This window comes from Saimiri boliviensis, chromosome 11, assembly GCF_048565385.1.
Source record: "Saimiri boliviensis isolate mSaiBol1 chromosome 11, mSaiBol1.pri, whole genome shotgun sequence".
NCBI classification, from domain to species: domain Eukaryota; kingdom Metazoa; phylum Chordata; class Mammalia; order Primates; family Cebidae; genus Saimiri; species Saimiri boliviensis.
Genome location: NC_133459.1, coordinates 23,116,778 through 23,137,690, shown reverse-complemented (window position 1 = coordinate 23,137,690; position 20,913 = coordinate 23,116,778). Strand labels below are relative to the sequence as shown.

The 20,913-nt window shown below is 37.7% G+C and overlaps 1 protein-coding gene and 1 pseudogene across 1 annotated transcript in view; one reads left to right on the top strand and one right to left on the bottom strand.

Moving 5' to 3' along the window:
- Positions 1-1,296: 1,296 nt before the first annotated feature.
- CLIC4 (chloride intracellular channel 4) overlaps positions 1,297-20,913 on the bottom strand; it is a 99,683-nt gene continuing 80,066 nt past the window's right edge. Inside the window, exons 4-6 of the mRNA XM_039473541.2 lie at positions 17,709-17,815; positions 5,586-5,767; positions 1,297-4,873 (exon numbers count right to left, since the gene is read on the bottom strand). Coding sequence (XP_039329475.1) covers positions 4,709-4,873; positions 5,586-5,767; positions 17,709-17,815 — 454 coding nt within the window. The 3' untranslated portion in view covers positions 1,297-4,708. The remainder of the gene's footprint in view (positions 4,874-5,585; positions 5,768-17,708; positions 17,816-20,913) is intronic.
- On the top strand, positions 6,285-7,384 carry LOC104652467 (ribosome biogenesis regulatory protein homolog; annotated as a pseudogene).

Here is a 20,913-nt window from a genome sequence, read left to right as displayed (position 1 = left end):
ACATAGTGAAACCCCATCTCTACTAAAAATACAAAAAATGAGCTGGGCATGGTGGTGCGTGCCTGTAATCCCAGCTACTCAGGAGGCTGACGCAGAATAATTGCCTGAACCCAGGAGGTGGAGGTTGCAGTGAGCCAAGATTGTGCTATTGCACTCCAGGCTGGGTAACAAGAGCAAAACTCCATCTCAAAAAAAAAAGATACAGGGTCTTGCTCTGTCACCCAGGCTGGAGTGCAGTGGCACAATCATAGTTCACTGCAGCCTCAAACTCCTTGGCTCAAGAGATCCTCCTTCCCCAGCCTCCTAGGACTATAGACTTATACCACCACACTTGGCTTTTTTTTTTTTTTTTCCTGTAGAGACAGAGTCTTGCTGTGTTGCCCAGACTGGTCTTGAACGCCTGGCCTCATGTAATCCTCCCACCTTGGCCTCGCTAAGTGCTGGGATTACAGGTATGCACCACTATGGTTGGCTAGGAATTGCACAGTTTGATTTGATTCTAAATTGCTTAGGAACTTTTTTTTTTTTTTTAAAAAGCACTTTTTGTTTATTAGAATAGGTAACATATTTACCAATTTCTAAAAACTTAAAAGTATACACTGATAATTTCCCACCTATTTACCTCTGACACCCAATTCCCCTCCAGAAGAAAACAATGTTACCAATTTCTCCATTAGTTTTTAATGTGGTTACTATTTGTATATTGCAGTTATATTAAATTTTGTTCCTCAATCTTGTAACTAGAAATCCACCTGAATTATTTTTAATATTTGTAAGTTATTTTGGATTTTATATACACACATCATCACCACCATCATCAACATCACCTGCAATGGGCAGTCATTTTGTTGCTGCTTTTCCATTCCTTATTCTTTTCACTGATATTACTGCATTTACTAGGATATCTCTAAATATAAAGTAGCTGTGAAAGTAGCTGGATAGCAGTTGTGATAGAGGGCAATCTTGTCTTATTCTTGACTTTTTTGAGATTGCTTCTGTTTCATTTGCTGTAGATTCTCAATAAAAGTCTTTATCAAGTGTTTTGTTTTGTTTTTTTAAAAAAAAAAAAAAAAAAAAAAAAAAAAGGCCGGGCGCCATTGCACTCCAGCCTGGGCAACAAGAGCGAAACTTATCTTAAAAAAAGTTACCTCTGGTCCTATTTTGCTAAGAATGAGTACCATGAGTAGTTTAATCAAGTTATTTTCTGTACCTATTTAAATGATCCTATGGTTTTTCTCCTTTAGCCTATTAAATGTGCCGAATCACCCATAGAAAAAAAAAGTAGTCTCAAAACACTTTTACCCCAAGTTGTTATTTATTTTTATGAGAGGTGGAAAAAAGAATCCTTTATGATAGTGAAAATATACTTTATTTTTTTTAATACAATAGCTGCCAGCAATATACTGCTGTTGATGTTCTAAAGAGGAAAGAAAACACATGCATTCTATAATAAGCTTTCATTTGCCTGTTCAAGAAATTCTAAAGAAAATAATCCAATTCTATTCAACATTATGGCTTGAGGAGTTTAAATTATTTTCCATGATAAAAATATAATTTGTGTGGCCCAAACCTTGACTATTTATAAAGGATGGAGTTTTTAAAAGCCCACATATATCAATAATGAATGCTCCCCTCTCTTTGCATTAAATGCTTAATTCAAACTAATGTAAGAAATTGGTGCATCATTAAATGATGAAATTTGTATCAAAATGTTCATGAAAAAATACATTTCTATTTCCTCTCCATTTTTACTTTGTAGATATTTTCTAAATGAGTTTAAGTTCACAGAAATAAATGCTATCTACACGCAACTCTGGAGAGATTCAAAACACAACAGAAGTAAAGTTAATAAGCCTAAATCCTAGAGTTGATTCATGTAGTATGTCAGAAATCTCTCCATTGTGTACAGATTGCTCGAAGATTTAAAGATAAATTGTGAAAGCCAAAATTACCAAGAAATAAAATCTTACTTGAATTTTATCACAAAAATTAACAGTCCTAGTAAGACAATAGAACTGCATAGAAAATCCACATCTACATCAAAAAAGGGAAGTTTTATCAACTAGAAGAGAGCTTTCCACTGTTGAATACAAAAATTTCTCAAAATCCCTTGACTTTCCATTGAGACTCCAATCTCTTCATTGAAGTAAAACACAAAAGGGATCTAAATGAAGGGGAATCGATTTGTTATTTGTAAAAACAAAATTAGATTATTTCCATTATGTCAATTCATATATTGCATGAGCTGTCTACCATGAAAACTTTCATGTCCCAAGTTTCTCAAGATTTTAAACTATGCTCTTTCCAAACATACAATGGGGTTAAAGCATGTTGTTGGATCCTCTTTTTTACTAGCTAGCTTTTGTCCATTTACCAATTTCCATTTCATTTTACTAACTTCCCTGAAAAAGTAGTATCTGTCTTTCTACGGAGAAAAATAATTCTGGCTTCATCAAAATCACAATAGACCTGCCTTCTTCAAACATTTAGAGGGATGGCCAAATGTCACTGGGTTAATAAAAACAAGAGAACTCCAAAATGAAAATATTTTGAGTTTCAATATTTTGAGTGATGAATTTTCATCACTCTGTTTTAAAGAATGGTGCTCTTTCCTCTGTTAGCCCTCTACCCTGCACCAGTTGGTCCACCACTGACTGGAAAGAACAAACCTCACTTTGCTTGAATCTTTTTCATACTTTAAGCTATGAGGCAAGATTCAGTATCACCTGAATGAATGCCAAGTTGCCACTATTTAAAAAGTAGGTGAAGAGTGGTGATACCTGCCTGTGTACTGGTGCAGATGGGACTCTTTCACCCACTAAAACCACTGCAAAATAATTTCTCAATAGATAACTGTACAGTGCCACTTCCTTGAACCAGACAAATCATCATGCAATATTTAATTACCAAAAAAAAAATAATGATAATAATAAAGTGGGTGCTTAAACTTTTGGTCAACAATGAAGAGTTCTAAGAAAGGTAAGGCAAAGAATCTCCCTGAGCCAAATGGACACAACATGGAGATTTTCTTACCTTTCTGTACTAAGCTAATTACTTCAAAAAAATGTAGTACACTTATAAAAAGCTGCTTCCATAAAGCCAGTGCTTACTAAATGTTGGAATATCAAAGTGGAGGAGGGGGGAAACACTGCCATTTTAAAGCAATAAACTTAAAATTTCAAAAAACAGCCTATGAGAAATAGCACTTCCTATACAAGAAGTTAGGTATCAAAAATCACCAAAAAATGTATTATAGTCACAATCACGTTCTTCAGAGCAGTACTTAGAAAGTCTGGTTTTGTTTTTGTCTTTTAAAAAAGTAAATACATGGCAAAGTCTTATTTTCAGCAAGTTCATCCCCCCTTGTTAGAGTACAAATAATTCCTGGTTTAGGGCTTCAATTTTAAAAAACAAAAAACAAAAAAAAAAGAAAAAACATGGAAGAATGCTATTCCTCAACATGGCTGTAGAAAAATTTAACTCAAGGAAGTGCAATGAGTGAGATCAGGCACAACTGAAGTAAATATACACTCACGATTACTGTAACTTAGTCCAAAAGGAATGAACAATCCTCTCTACAAGGTAAATGGGGTGAAATGAGAAAGCTGGTGATCTGTGTTTTATCTTTTCTTTTTTTTACATAGAATGGATAATGTATTTAGATCACCTACATTAAATGTGCTTTAGAAACAAAAATTTGTTATTTTGACAAACTCACCCTTCATTCCTTAGGTTAATTTCTGTGTTAATTTTTACATTACTAATCATTGTACTGCTATAGATAAATCAACTAAATGTCAGTTTATGTAGTGTTGCTCAAAAGATGTACTAATAGCAAGCTCTATGATTACCTAAAAACAAGCTTTTTAAAATCAAAGAAGAAAGCATTAATGTTCCAAATGAATGGCACAGGGCAAAACACATATAACAGACATATTTAGACAGATTACGTATCAGGTGACCACCAGCTCCTCTTATAAAGATAAAATGCTTGAGGAAGGTCTTGAGAAAACCCTCCCTCCCTCTAAACTTTTAGCTTCTACATGGTGCCAAACGTTACAATTGGTATGAAGGATAAATGCTTTTAGGCAAAAGTAAAAATCTATCTACAAAGCAATATAGCCAAATCTGTAGTGACTTTTGCAGAAAGTTCTCTTTTCTGATGGTAATATTCTTTAGTACACATCCAGGATAGACTAAATTGAAACAATATTTCTGATACAGTAGCAATCCTTTCATATACTCTTACTAAATATTATAAAACTCCGGAAAATACATAAATATTCCTTGTACCATGCATTATACACCAGTTTGGGGCTACCTGATAAAGTCGTGGCTACTACTTTGACAATTAAACATTGCACCTCAAAGTTCTGCCATCTATACACAGTAAATGGACACAATGGTGAGGGCTGTTGAGAGACGGCAAACTACCTCGAAAGTGAAAAGTTTGTGGTGGAGTGTCTCCAATAAAAAGAGGGGAACCCAGGTAGGGGAGGTAGGCAGGAGAAAAGGATTTTAAAATAATACTGCTTAGGAGTATATATTTTAAGATAACTACTATACCTGGTCTATCCTTGATCCTAATCTTCAATAACTGCATGTTTGTGCAAAATACAATTTCTGCTCTATAGGAAGAGGAGTAGCCTGTTAGGAAAAGCATATTCTTAGGGGAAGACGTGAAGACATCGCTTTCATAAATGCAATTTTACTTGGTGAGTCTTTTGGCTACATCACTATATGCTATTTCAACCTCCTTATCACTGGGACAGGTATTGGTGAACTCATCCCTACTGTACGCATTAGTTAGATATCTCCAGATGCCAGTCATTTCTTTTGGAATATCGAAGTTGCGATATTTTTTGGCCACCACCTGAAATACAAAGAGATCAAAAGTTAAAGACTTACTTTCCATGTCTTGTGAACTAGACATGTCTGATTTTAGAGCAAATAATTAATGCTCTAAATCTTTGAGAACTGCTTCTATTTGAAAAGAAGCCTGTCACCATTATTCTAACTAGGGTTTTAAATAATGACCAAGACTGCAAGCTACATCAGGGATTTAGAAGTGTGAAAATGACTGTAAATAACTGCTTGGACACCATGAAAGACAGCCAAGTGTCATCACTGGGAAATACTTCACAACACACATACACTATTTTAGATCTGCTTTTCTTATCTTAGGTCTTTATTTACAACTAGTGCTTATTGTTATTCTATTTAACAATGTGTCCACCCGTGTCTCATATAATAAATGCTCAATACTTTTTGCCTTGAATAGAGAAAGCCAGGTGTGATCACAGAATTTAACAACAGAAATCAGTGTGGCAAACTCCAAAGTCATGCATTACATCTTTGAATTTTTATGCAGTCACAGAAAAAAAAAATTCAACTTTCTCTTTTCCTAAACTTTAAGACATAATTTTCCATCTAACTCTAGGGTGTTTCAACTATTGCTTAAACAGCATTGAGTTAAACAGCTAGTCATATATAAGATCAGAAATGTTTTGAGCATAAAGATAATGCCACCTTAGTAAACACAGTACAAGGTAATGGCAATGTGACGTCACACCCTACAGACCCACCTTGACAATATGCAGTTTGGGCAGGAGGTTGCAATCAGCTAATGTCATTTCATTGCCATCCAGAAATTTACGTGTAGAAAACTTAATGTCCTCCATACTATTTTCATCAATTTCATCAGGGAGAGGAGAATTCAGATATTCATCCAGTTTCTGCAGGGTTTTCAGGAGACCCCTCTCCAGTGCTTGGGGGGAAAAAAAGATGAGAATACTGTAAGAAAGAAAACCATGCAAATCCCCAAAAAGAAGTGTGACTCTCAATCAATAACTGTTTATCGAATGTTTACTCTGAGGCGAGGTACTGAAGAACAAAACAGACAAGGCTCCTGCTCTCCTAGCGCTTAATTATGTGGGGTGGGGGATGAAACAAGTTTGTTCAGGTAAATGTAGAAATAAGTATGGTAATTTCACACAGTGGTATTTGTAAAATTTTGCTAAGAACTAAATGTCCCATACATGAATACATATGGCCCAACACAGTTGACATTTAAACTAGAAAGTATGGATGAGAAAAGGCAGACATATGAATTCAAATCTAGGGATTAAAAAAATCTTACAGACAAGACTCTTGCCTTCATTTTTAATTCCTGTTTCCCCAGGAATATTTTGATTTATCAGCATGAAATGTGTTAAGAAATACCAATTCAGGTAGGAAAAGTAACTTCAGCTACGGCCCCAAAGCTAGTGAACCGAACGAGAGCCATGGAGAGTCAGAGTGTGGAGGACGTGCTGGCAAAGGCTGAGCTGGACGAGGCAGAGAAGCTGCAGTGCATCACGGTGTACAAGGAGCTGGAAGTGGAGTCTGACCTGGAAAACCTGCTAGCTTTGACCGGAACCCCCTGACAGGCCTGCGGTGTCCCGGACCCACACTGGAGGCTGAGCTGCGGGCCCTGGCACCGGACAACATGCAGCTGTTCACCAACAGGCTGTGGTAGCTGCCCATGGAGCATGTGGAAGAGGTGACAGTGGCGCAACTGCCCGAGCCCACCACACACCTGCCTCGAGAGAAGCCTCTGCCCCGACTGCGGCCACTTACACGCTGGCAGCAGTTCGCATGCCTCAGGAGCATCTGTCCCAAGAAGATGACCAACCTGGTGTGGAACGAGGTGAGCGGCCAGTGGCAGTGGCGCTGGGGCTACCGGCGCACCCAGGACGACGCCAAGGAATGGCTGATTTGGGTGCCCAGCAACGCCGACCCCTTGGAGGTCTAGTTCGCCAAGCGGATTCAGGCCGAAGGAAGGGGTGGCCAAAAACGAACTGAACCGGCTGTGTAACTTGGCCCGCCTGCACAACATGCAGCTGCCCAGCGCAGTCGGTTTGCACCTTAAGGGACACCAGAGTAAGGAGGAGCTGGGCCATGCCATGCAAGTGGCCAAGGTCTCCAGAGCCTCTGTGGGGCACTTCCAGGAGCGCCTCCCCAAGGAGAAGGTGCCCTGGGGCTCTAGCAAGAAGAGGAATTTCCAACCCCTTTTCAGGGACTTTGCAGCAGAGAAAAAGAACCAGTTGGAGCTGCTTCGTGTCATGAACAGCAGGAAGCCTCAGCTGGATGTGACAAGGGCCACCAATAAGCAGATGAGGGAGGAGTACCAGGAGGAGGCTGCCAAGAGGAAGAAAATGGGCCAGAAGGGCAAGAGAAAGGGAGGCCAGCAAGGACCTGGGGGCAAGAGGAAAGGGGGCCCGGCCCGTCAAGCCAGGGAGGGAAAAGGAAAGGAGGCTTGAGAGGCAAGATGAATTCCGGGCCACCTAGCTTTGGTGGCAAGAGAAAAGAAGGGCAGTATCCAGGAGGAAAGAGGAGGAAGTAATAGTTTCTTGCCGTCAGATCCGTCTATAAACCAAGAACTATAGCTGGGTGCGGTGGCGTGCGCCTGTAGTCCCAGCTACTCGGGAGGCTGAGGTGGGAGGATCGCTTGAGCCCAGGAGTTCTGGGCTGTAGTGCGCTATGCCGATTGGGTGTCCGTACTAAGTTCGACATCATTATGGTGACCTCCTGGGAGCCAGGGACCACCAGGTTGCCTAAGGAGGGTGAACCGGCCCAGGTCAGAAACGGAGCAGGTCAAAACTCCTGTGCTGATCAGTAGTGGGATGACACCTGTGAATAGCCACTGCACTCCAGCCTGGGCAACATAGAGAGACCCCATCTCTTAAAAAAAAGAAAAAAAAACCCTAAATATTAAGTTCTAGGCACTTGTACGGGGACTCAGAAGGACCTGGCCGTTGCCTTCATTGTGCTTGAAGGGACAGGATTGCCCTCCCCTCAAGAGTATGTAAGTGTTGGACTGCACAAATTAATATTTTTCCCACAACCAAGACTTTGGCTGGAGATTAAGAACTTAAGTGAGGATTTTAAGAATTAGGGAAATAATTTGGTAGAAATCAGGAATGAATTCTATTCTTAAACAGCCTTTTTTCTTCTTTTCAACTTTGGATATAGGGTGGGGGAAGAGTTGGTCATATTTCACAGACTTAGATTGGTGTAAATGTTTCTACATTATTTTTACAACAAGCTTGTACATCAGAGTGGGGGAAGAAAAGACAAACATTTCAGAATTTGATAGTTAAGTGACTGTTTAAAAAGTTAAGTAATAAAGATGTCTTATCTATTAAAAAAAAAAAGAAAGAAAGAAAAAAAGAAATACCAATTCAAACAATCCAAACAAAAAACCTGGGATTTTCAAAACTGTCTTATAATACACAGGAAGCCAAGAATAGCACTATCTTATACAAAAGCACAAACGTCAGATTAACTAGCTCAGTTGACAATAATGAACTGGGAGCCTCTTTAGCCAAGTAGATTAGGAAGCTCTGGTGGGACAGAGCACCACTGTATATCTGAAAAGTCAAAGTTAGTGACCCTGAGCAGAATGGGGGTGGGAATGTCATTAAAAACATGGAATAGCAACAAACAGATCTTCTATTATCCTTGCTTAGCCTTTACATCCAATCCACCTTCCCCCTCACTCTCAGAATAGATGAACTCACACTGATGATTGCAGTAACTGGCCATAAAAGAAAGTTAATTATCATGGGGTGGCAAACCATGTAGTTAAGTCTAATTCAGTTGTGTCCTTTAAGGGGAAAGGTAAAGGTTTACATGCTGCATCTTAGACATCTTACCAGCAACGTAAATATGTCCTAATCCCATACCTCTTCTTGCAAATTGCAGCCACCCACTCATCCCTTGGTCCCTTCATGGTAGTCAAGGTAATAGATGACAGTCTTAGTTAGGTAAGGGGCTACAGGCACAAGGAATGAATGGATTGTAGGAGATAAAAACTAACAGAGTTCAGAAACCAAAATGAACATGGAGAAGTTGGGGGGAAGATGCATTTGACAAAATACAAATTGAGCCCCTAGTACATGCCAAGTCTTATTCTAAGGACTATTAAATTCACTGTTGAATAAAGCATAATAGGTTTCTATCCTTAGAGAGTTTAAATCTTGGGGACAGAGGGTAGTACAGAGAAGCTGGTCAACAAACTGAAGACTCCAAGGGTTAATGCTGGTGTCGTTTACTGAGCCATTTACCTTTCCAAGGAGAAACAGATTTAGGGGATATGGAGATGAGTTCAGTTAATATGCTGAGTTTGAGGTACCTGAAAGACACGTGAGTAGAGATGTCAAACAGACAAACAAACATGGTTTCAAGTGTCACAAACAGAGCTGGAGCAATGTGTTTAGAAGTTATGAGAACATAAATAAACAATGAAACCATGGAGTAAAGGAGAAGCATAAGGCCTACAGAATGCCCTAAGGAACAGCATTTAAAGGATAGGTAGAAGGAAGAGAAGACAGCATTTCACCATATTGGCCAGGCTAATCTCGAACTCCTGACCTCAAATGATCCATCTGCCTCCCAAAGTGCTGGGATTACAGGCATGAGTCACAGCACCCAGTCAGATTTTTGAATTTTTAAACAATCTTCCATTCCTGAGAAACCCAACTTGGTTGTATTATCTTTTTTTATGTTGCTGGATTTGGCATATTTTGTTTCAGACGTTTGCACCTATATTCGAGAAAGATTGGCTTGAAATTGTCCTTTCTTCTGGTGTTCTTGTACAGTTTTGGTATCAAGGCTGCCTGCCCTCAAAAAGCAAGTTAGAAAGTATTCCCTCTTTTCTGTTCCCTGGGAAAGTATATGCAAGCATGATCTTACTTCTTCCTCAAATGCTTGGAAGAGTTCAACAGTGAAGCCATCTGGATCTGGAGTTTTCCTTTTAATTACAAGAAACTTAAATGATAATATAAGAATATTCACATTTTTAATCCCTCCTTGTATCAATTTTGTTACACTGTACTTTCTGTAAATTTCTCCAAGGTTTTGAAAATTATAAGCATAAAATTTTTCAAAATATCCTCCACAAATCATTTTCATGTAAGATCTGTAGGAATCCTTTTCATTCCTAATATTGGTTTTTGCTATCTTCTCTCATTTTTCTTGATTTTTCTTGTGAAGGATGTATGAATTTTTTTTTTTTCTTTTTTTTTTTTTTTTGAGATGGAGTTTCGCTCTTGTTACCTAGGCTGGAGTGCAATGGCACGATCTCGGCTCACCGCAACCTCCGCCTCCTGGGTTCAGGCAATTCTCCTGTCTCAGCCTCCTGAGTAGCTGGGATTACAGGCATGAGCCACCATGCCCAGCTAATTTTTTGTATTTTTAGTAGAGATGGGGTTTCACCTTGTTGACCAAGATGGTCTCGATCTCTTGACCTTGTGATCCACCCGCCTCAGCCTCCCAAAGTGCTGGGATTACAGGCTTGAGCCACCGCGCCCGGCCCCTTGAATTTTTTATTTGTTAGACTTTTCCAAAACCAGCTTCTGGTTTCTCTGTTCATTGTCATGTTTGTTTTATACTTCATTATATTCTGCTCTTCAGTATTTCCTTCCTTTTAACTTCTCAGGTTTAATTTGCTAATCTTTTTCTAAGTTTTAGATCAGCAATATTTAGCTCTCTTCTAATATAGGCTTTTGGAACTATAAAATTCCCTCTAAGCACAGTTTTAGCCATATCTCACAAATGTAGACATTCTGTATTTTCATCTTTTTATTCTTTTTCAATCTGTGGATTATTTAGAAATATACTAGTTAATTTTTAAACATGTAGAAACTTTCTAGCTGTAGCTTTGTTTTTTCGTTTTTGAGACAAGGTTTTACTCCTGACACCCAGGCTGGAGTGCAATGGCATGATCTCAGCTCATTGTGTGTGTTTCATATATATCTACACACACACACACACACACACACACACACACACACACACACACACAGTCTTACACACAAGCAACATTGTTTTTAATCCAGTTGGTAAACTTTGTTTTTATTTAGAATATTTAAATAATGTATATTCAATGTGACATTACTAAAAACTCTGGTTAAATCTACCATCATACTTCTTATTTGTCCACCTGTTCTGTGGACATTCTTGCCCACCCGTTCTGTTCTTTTCTTCTCTCCTAACTTCCTTTGGATTATGTTTTTTAAAATTATTCCTGGGCCAGGCACGGTGGCTCAAGCCTGTAATCCCAGCACTTTGGGAGGCCGAGGCAGGTGGATCACGAGGTCAAGAGATTGAGACCATCCTGGTCAACATGGTGAAGCCCTGTCTCTACTAAAAATACAAAAAAAAATTAGCTGGGCATGGTGGTGCGTGCCTGTAATCCCCGCTACTCAGGAGGCTGAGGCAGGAGAATTGCCTGAACCCAGAAGGCGGAGGTTGCGGTGAGCCGAGATCGCGCCATTGCACTCCAGCCTGGGTAACAAGAGCGAAACTCCGTCTCAAAAAAAAAAAAAAAAAAAAAAAAAAAATTATTCCTCTATTTTCCCTTCTATTAGCTTAATATACATCCTTTTACTAGTCTTTGTTTCCCTGACTCATTAAAGTTTAATTATAACTGCTACCACTTCCAGGATAATACAAAGACCTTAGAACTCCATTAACCTCCTTTCTGTCCTATATGCTACTACTGTTATGTATTTTAATTCTACATATATTTTATTTATTTATTGACAGAGTTTCACTCTGTCATCCAGGCTGGAATGCAGTAATGTGATCTTGGCTCACTGCAACCTCCGCCCCCCAGTTTCAAGCTACTCTCTCGCCTCAGCCTCCCAAGTAGCTGGGATTACAGGTGGGTGCCACTATGCCCCAATGATTTTTGTATTTTTTAGTAGAGACAGGGTTATGCCATGTTGGTCAGGTTGGTCTTGAACTCTTGGCTTCAAGTGATCCACCCGCCTTGGCCTCCCCAAGTGCTGGGATTACAGGTGTGAGCCACCATGCCTGCATGGTAGTATTTTTTACTTAGATAAATATCAAACTAGATGTGTTACCTAAATCATAAGTGACAAGATCAAAGATCTACCCATTATATTAATAAGGATCATGCTAGCCATAGCCAAAATCAAGCTACCTTATTTCTTAGAGGAAACATAAGCAGCAGAGGGCACTGGAACCCAGTAAAATAAAGTTGAGACATTAGCAGAGCTCAACTGGAACTAGAGAAGTGACAGAGAAGCCACTTAAAAATAAAAGATCAAAAACACAAAACAATAAACAAACTTTTATTAATTACATTCAGGCCAACGATAATGCATATAGTTAGTTGAAAAGTAAAGTTTATAAATTAACAAGAGAATACAATGTGAGAAACAGCTAGGTCAGTAAGAATTCCAGGAAATGATAAACTTCTTATGGTTATATTTAAGAGAAAAAAAGAGAAAAAGGAGAAAGCAGAATCTCAAGGATGTAAAACAAGATTCAATATGCTTCTTATTAAAAGCGGTGAATGCATGGCCAGGCATGGTGGTTTATGCCTGCAATCCCAGTACTTTGGGAGGCCAAGGAAGGTGGATCACCTGAGGTCAGCAGGTCAAGACCAGCCTGGCCAACATGATGAGACCTTGTATCTACTAAAAATACAAAAATTAGCCAGGCATGGTGGTGCGTGCCTGTAGTCCCAGCTACTCGGGAGGCTGAAGCAGGAGAATCATTCGAACCAAGGAGGTGGAGGTTGCATCGAGTGGAGATCATACCACTGCACTCCAGCCTAGGTGACAGAGCAAGACTCTGTCTCAAAAAAAAAAGCAGGGAGGGCAGGGGGCAGGCAGTGACTGCACAACAAGAACATATTAGGGTACAAGGACTTGTTCTTTGATCAGATTACAATGAATAGAATCAGTCTGTTGGGAAGATGTTGCCTGAATTCAAACATTGAATTGTTGTCTTAAATGCTACTTCAGTGTTTTGACAAGTTTGAACAAATTTTTAACCTTGGACCTGCTCTAAATTAATGTTTTTCCTGAATTATATATATATTTTATATACATATAAAATATATATGATATAAATTTAGGATATTTTATATATAATATGTAATTATATATATTTATATAATTATGTATATAAAATTATATATAATGTGATTAAGGAGGGGCAATTATATTATATATAAATAATTATACATATATAATATTTATATAAAATATCCTAAATTTACAAGGTTTATAACATATAGTGTTCCTCAATGTAAGGCACCGTGGCTCGCGCCTGTAATCTCAGCACTTTGGGAGGCTACGCTGGGTGGATTGCTTGAGTTCAGAGGTTAAGACCAGCCTGCACAACATAGCAAGACCTTGTCTCATGTAAATAAATTTTTTTAAAAAAAGAAAATTAAGAGTCTAGCATAACATTACAATGACTGTGTTTTCCGTCATTTTGGACTTAGCACTTTTAATTAAGTTGAATTGCTATACCTGACTAGAGTGTTAGTAATTTTTCACAGTTAAGATTGCCATAACAAGGGTATATTAATGAAAACAACGAATGATGAACTGGTTTGGTACAATTATATGTACCAACATAAGGTATGGCCAATAAAGCAATCACAAACAGAGATATCAAAAAGTACTAAACAGCACCATTCAATAAACATACTACAGTTTTCAAGAATAATCATCACAAAGGAGTATATATAAAGATTTAAAAATGTCAAAATTAACCACTAGAAGGCAGTAGCAAGCCATCAGAAAGTATCTCCTTGTCTTTTATATTTAATAAGTAGCACTATTATTCTCCAATACCCCTGATGTAGTAATGTTGGTATCTCTAAGAAGCTATTTCAAAAGCTCTCAAAAAATTATTAGGTGCAACAGAGCAACATAATCAGTTTAAAATTATGAAAGTCAAAACACCCTTTCTTGTCTAAAAGAACATAGCAAAATTACAAAGATTAACATACACTAGGGTCCAAAGTATAGGAAAATGAATACTTTCATGTTAGTGGGACTATAAATTGGTATAGACTTTTGGAGAACAATTTGGAAAAATAAAGCAAAATTTAAAATGCACAAAAACTTCTTGAACTATTTGGAATCCAGCTCAAGGACATTCACCAGCAGCACTGTTTGTTATAGTTAAAAAAAAACAAAAAACAAAACTTGAGACAGTCTAGATGTCTAACAAGATGGAAATGGTTAAATGAAAGCCCATATATAAAATACAAAGCAGAATTTCTAAAAATTGAGGTAGATGTGTGTGTGTGTGTGTGTGTGTGCGCGCGTGCGTGTGTGCGTGTGTGTGTGTATATATATATATACACATATGTAGTTTTAATCTATTTATTTTTTATTTATTTTGAGATCGAGTCTCACTCTTGCAGTCCAGGCTGAAGTGCAGTGGCGTGATCCAGGCTCACTGTAACCTCTGTCTCCAGGGTTCAAGCGATTCTCCTGCCTCAGCCTCCCCAGCAGCTGGGATTACAAGTGCCCACCATCATGCTCAGCTAATTTTTGTATTTTTAGTAGAGACGGTGTTTCACCATGTTGGTCTTGCTGGTCTCGAACTCCTAACCTCATGATCTGCCCTCCTCGGCCTCCCAAAGCACTGGGATTACAGAGCTGAGCCTCCACAGCCAGCCAGATCTATATTTTGATATAGAAGCATTTCTACTGTGTAAGTGAAAAATATAACTGTACAATGTGGGTATGTACATAATACGTATTTACAGAAATATTTGCAAAATTATATTTTAAAAGGAAGACACTAAATTGTTGAAGAGGTCATGTAATGTGATTAAGGAGGGGCAATTAAGTTTTATTAAATTTATTCCTGTACTATTTTAACTTTTTCAACAAGCATGTATTCTCTGTTATTTATATGATCTGAATGAGTAAAATTCAAGGCAGAAAACATTAATGTAATAAGAGTATTTGTTACTGAAAACAAGACAATTTACAATGGATATAACAGAGACTAAAAATTATAAGCACTTACATGGATAAAACTGAATTTTCAAGCTACTGCTAATCTTAATAAAGGGTAACCATATACAAACAAGTTTTTAGGCTAAGTTACACATCAGTGGAAAACAGAAAGAGGTAATGGGTATTTAAAGGTAATTAAATATACAATGCAGGCTTACTGCTACAATAATGAACAACCATCTTCTGACTCCAAACACTTTTCCAGAGAGAAAGGCAGGAGTAGTGGGGAGAGGAGAAGGGAGAGGATCTTGAATAAAAAGGAACTAATCAGAATCTCTAGATTCCTTGCCTCCATGTAAAAATAGGAATTTGGACATTATGAAATATGCCTCTGAGTACATTCACAATGCTAAGTTGATTTCTCTCTTTTAAGTATTATAAATACCAATGACTAGTTACAGTTGGGGCCTTAGTAAATTACATAAATTAATGCCATCACAGAACTTAAAAAACCACAGGAGATCTGGGAACAGGTTATATATACTTAATGCATTCCCACAAAAGGAATTACCCATGAGCTTCTCTATGAATGCCTAAATGGTTACATAAACTCTTACTCCCAATCAATTTGAACGTGTTTCCAAAAGAATTATATATGTATTATCTATCCATCATCAGTGTCTCCCTTTATTCTTTAAATTTTACTTGTTTACTTCATCCCCCAACCTAAGCACTAGCCCTTCTATTTCACTTTCACTAGACCAAAACTGTAGCATGCAGGCATCTAATCCCTTACTTAGAATTAAGTCCTAAAGGGTCTTAAAATTGTCCAATCATATTGGATTTTAAAAATATTTAATAGGCTAGAAAAACTAATCAACTTGTCTACTCTGATTTACCATGTAAAATGACAAATCCATCTCTGCGTAGATTGTCAGCATTTGGGTGGGGGTTTGGGGAAATAAAAAGGTGAATCACTAATTTCCTAGGATTACTAAAGGCATTTGATTGCACTAAACAGATATGAGACCTGCAGCAAACATACATAAGAAGGGTCCATTAAGTTCCAAAATGATTTGAAATATTGTTTGCTAAAGTCTCATGGCCTCAACAGGTCCCTGTGGAGAGAAGTTGCTTGGCAACTGGAACTTTTATTTGCCAGCAGGTAATTTAATATAAAGCCTTCTAGATTATATACTACCTATTCTATTATGTTGTTTGTTCTCATTGGTTACAGCATTCTGAGGAAAGGAAAAGTAGGTGGTTACTTAAGATAGTAACAAATTGATAGAGAAAGAATAGAATACAAAGTTATACTTAAATGAGTCACTTTACAACCTTTTTCTTCCCCTCCCCATCCTTACCTCTCAAAGCAGAAGTAAACACATTTTACTCCTTTCTCCTCCCCACCAAGTGCCAGAAGAAATTTAACCACCCTCCAACTCCCAAAAACCACACAGAGAAATAAAAGCATAACTGTAACTAAGATTGCTCAAAGAAGTATGCACCAGAAGGATCTGGGTATACAAGGGTAGTTTTATGAAAATAAAAGTGCACATGAAGGAAGGGCAGAACAGAAAAGACACTGTCTGTGGAAAGGATGGGTTCCAGCACAACCCTTACTTAATGTATAAATTGCTCAGACAGAAACACTACTCAGGAAAAAAAAAAAAAAAAGCCAATTACTAAAGAAAATTGCTTCCAAACCACGGCAGCTACTGGATTACATTATTAATAGATATAAGCCAGACCTGAGCACTAACATTTTTCCCTTTTTTCCCTTCACTACAGAAAAACATTCCATGCAGTATTATTGCGAAAATCAAGAGCAAATAGACACTGGAATTCAATACTATATTATAAAATGCTGCAATTTGGAAATTTTGTAATAAGAAATAGCCTGAGTGGCTTGGGAATTTGCCTACTGAAATAACGTAAGGAAATTAGCAAGTATTTCACTTTTTAAAAATATATTTATTCTTGTTTAACCAGCACTGGTATTTTCCCCTTTGGTATTCTTGTTCATTTGCTGACATAAATTTCTCAAAAGAACCCCACCCAAGCTAGCAAACTATCTGAAACTATCATAAATATTTTAAGAGCCAGCATTTTTGGTTATTGGGTTACTTTCAAATAAACACTAATCTGTGCTACACAGTTTTCCCCAGAGAGAACTATACTTAACACCCTGAAGAGAAGAGAAAGGGAAATTACTGAATGCTATAGTTAAGACAAGGTTCATTAAATGGAATCTCTTCCAAAGAGACCTCTCTACACTATACATCCATTTGGTAAATAAAATAATAAAAATAGTGTCCTTTAATAAATAAGAGAAAATTGCAACTGCACCACCTAAACAATTCTCACCATGAAAACATGACTTGAAAATGAAATTCCAGTTTGAAGACACAGAGAAATCTGGAAAGCTGGTACGTCTAATTAGCGTCTTAAAGCAACTCCAAAATTTGCCCTTTAAGGATAATTACTAAAAAAACAAAACAAAACAAAATCCCTCACTTGACTTTAGGCTGCAGGCACTCAATAATAAAGATTTAGTTACAGTTTAAATTAAGCTCAACCAATCTATTCTAAAACACCACCACCAGCACCACACAACCCACTGTTTCTGATGCACCATTCTTTCCCTAGCTCCCTTCACAGTAACTTCTCAAAATAATATGAAATCAACTTCATTCAAGGAGTATTTTATTGCACACTTACTACATACAGTGCTACTAGCTAGAAACATAGAAAACAGCAACATAGGGACTTATTCCAGTTTATCACCAAATTTCTGATCAACTCTGAAAGACAGTTTTTATTACTTATAGGAATGCCTGGACTCTAAAGTATTCATTTATAATCACTGTCATAATAACAGCTTGTTGTTTGGGGGTTTTTTCTGCAGTGGTAATTCAATTTTTTTACCTTCATTAGCCTCTGGCCTTGAATTCTTGATATATGCAGAGAATTTGGCAAAGATGTCCATTCCAGCAGTATTTGATTCTGGATGTTTTGGTGAAAGCTTTAAGTACCTAAATAGAAAAAGTGATACGAATTATAATCTTTCCAAGATACATTAGCATAAGTTCTCTCAAACCACTGTGCTAGCAGTTACTAGACATCTTTTAATAGTTATTACACTAAGAAATAGCATCATTTGTTTTCTATGATTTTTTAAAAAATGTTTTTTTCCTTAGGAGACAAAGCTCTGCACTGTGTTTTTGTTCACATATTAATCTTCTTGGCAACCACATGGCATCTGCACTCCACCTCCATCTGACAAACTAGAATTTGGGGAAACAACTGACTTGTTCAGAGATTAGGGCCAAGCCAACGGGAGTCTTAGAATGAGACTGCTAGAGCAGTGCTGTCCAAGAGAACTTTCTGTGATAATGGAAATGTTCTATATCTTCATTGTCCAATACAGTAGCTACTAGTGCCATATGCCTATTTGAATATGAATTTAAATCAAAATTAAATAAAATGAAAAATTCACTTCAGCAGTTGCACTAGTCACATTTCAAGTGCTCAGTAGTCACCAGACAGCACAGCTCTCACGCCTTCTTAAACAGCAGACAACCAGATCCTCAGTATGCCCTACACTAAACCAGCCAGAGAACTCAACGGCAGGAAAAGCACATAGGCTGGTCAAACACCATGATCATCCATAGCAGGTTAAGGACATGATAGTAGAAGGCAGATCAATCGCTTGAAACCTACACCTGGGATTTGCCAAAACCTCCCTTATACTAAACATTCCCTAGAATATTTATGAGGGTAGTACTGAACAACAAAAAAAATAAGATGTCAGAAGCACGCTGACAAGTGCTCTATTGTGTTGTCACATTTTTCTACTTTTAGAACAGACGTAATATACCAGCTTTTTAAAACACACAAAAATGCGTATTTCACATATTTAGATTTAAAACACATATACTCTGTGTATATTTTTTCTTCAAATTGAAGAATACGTGAAAAGGCTCCATTATTCATCCTCTTCTTAGCAGGATTCATTCATGTTAGCCTCAGGAGTCAGGGCCAGAGGAATTCAGATTCTTAGCCCCATTTTAGGGAAGATTAATCAGCTTGAAGGTCCTGCAAAATGTCACTAGAAAATGGACTCGGGAGCAGTAAGAAGACTTCAGAAAAAAATCTTACAGTGTACTAGTTATTTCAATTCATTCATGTATTTAAAGACACTGCCGTACCAGTTTTCTTTAAATTAAAAATAAAGGGAAGTAGTTTTTGAAATTTAGTTCAGTTGCTAGATGTGTTTCAGTTTTTATATTCATACTTCTTCTGTTTACTATTTTGAATTCAGGAAGAGCCATATCTTCTAAATATTGAGCAGAGTACTATATGGGTAAGGTAGATGTAAACTATCTATTGAACACTTACATGCTCAAGGCATGTTTTTTTTTTAAAGGTCTACCTAGTCTCTAGATAGCTCTCATTTTTTAAGATTAAAGATTGATCTTATAAACACATAAACACAATTATTTACATAAAGAGTTTTTCTGTAAAAAAATTATAGTGAGTTTCACCTGAATTTAGATAACTATACCTATCTAGATATACATTAACTGCACATCCCCAACTATAGGACCCTTTACCCTCTCTATTTTTTTTTTTTTTTTTTTTTTTTTGGTTTGTTTCTGCCTGAGCTGAAAGAGTTAATCACAGGTCCACCATCCCTGGATTTCCCATGACTATATAAACAAGTCTCCAGTTTAAATATTTGCACAGCTTGTAATACAGGACCATCACTGACTCAAACAAAAAATAGTGCAGTGAACATAAGTGCCTTTTCAATACATCTATATCTTCCTGTAGGCAAGTTTCCCAAACTCTCCTTTACTCTAACCACTACTTAGCAGTACCTAGTTGTACTAATAAAGTAAGCCTCATAATTCTCAAAATGTACAGGAAGGCAGGCTTGAATTACAGATCATTTATATATTCATCATTCATCTATACAGTTTAATTCTTATAATATACCCTGTTGTCCCTCTGAGATGAATTACTAATTTTGTACGTGTACGTGTGTGTGTGTGTGTGTGTGTGTGTGTGTGTGTGTGTGTGAGAGAGAGGGAGAGACAGAGAAAGATGGACAGACAGACAGACAGACAGGGTCTCCCTCTGTCACCCAGGGTGGAGTGCAGTAGCAGGATCTTGGCTCACTGCAGCAACCTCCGGGCTCAAGCGATCCTCCCACCTTAGCCTCTTGAGTAGCTGGGACTTACAGGCATGTGCCACCATACTTGGTTAGCTTTTTGTATTTTTTGTAGAGATAGGGTTTCAGCATGTTGCCTTGGCTAGTGCTGAACTCTTGGGCTCAAGTGATCCTCCTGCCTCAGCCTCCCAAGTGCTGGGATTACAGACGTGAGCCACTGCACCCAGCCTGTACTATTAACTTAATGCACAGAATAGTATAGCTATAAGCCAATGTTCACCTCAGATCTCTCATTTTACCTAAAAGGAAATTATGTTCCAGAAAGTTTACATACGTGGCCCCCAAATCACTCGACTATAATTAAAAGTATTAACAAACTAGGCTGGCACAGTGGCTCACACCTCTAATCCCAGCACTTTGGGAGGCCGAGGCCAGTGGATCATTCAGGGTCAGGAGTTCGAGACCAGCCTGGCCAACATAGCGAAACCCTGTTTCTACTAAAAATACAAAAATTAGCCAGGCATGGTGGTGGGCACCTGTAATCCCAGCTACTCAGGAGTCTGAAGCAGGAGAACTGCTTGAGACCAGGAAGCAGAGGTTGCAGTGAGCAGAGATTGTGCCACTGCACTCAGCCTGGGTGACAGAGTGAGACTCCATCTCACAAAAAAAAAAAAAAAAAAGGATTGACAAACTAAAACTGAAATCTTCTGTTCCCAGGTCCAGTGTTTTTGTTTGTTTCTATTACAGTTCAGATTTTCTCTAAAAGATAAATCAAATTCTAAACCAATAGGTTCAAAATCAACTTTTATGCATCTTCCCCAAACATTACATTTTAATTTATACATTATTATTAGTTTTAGCAAATAACTTAATCACGCAATGGTTTTCAATTATTGTGAGAACTCATTTTAACATTTAACAAAAGGGAGGCAAATAATTAATAAATGACTTAAGTGT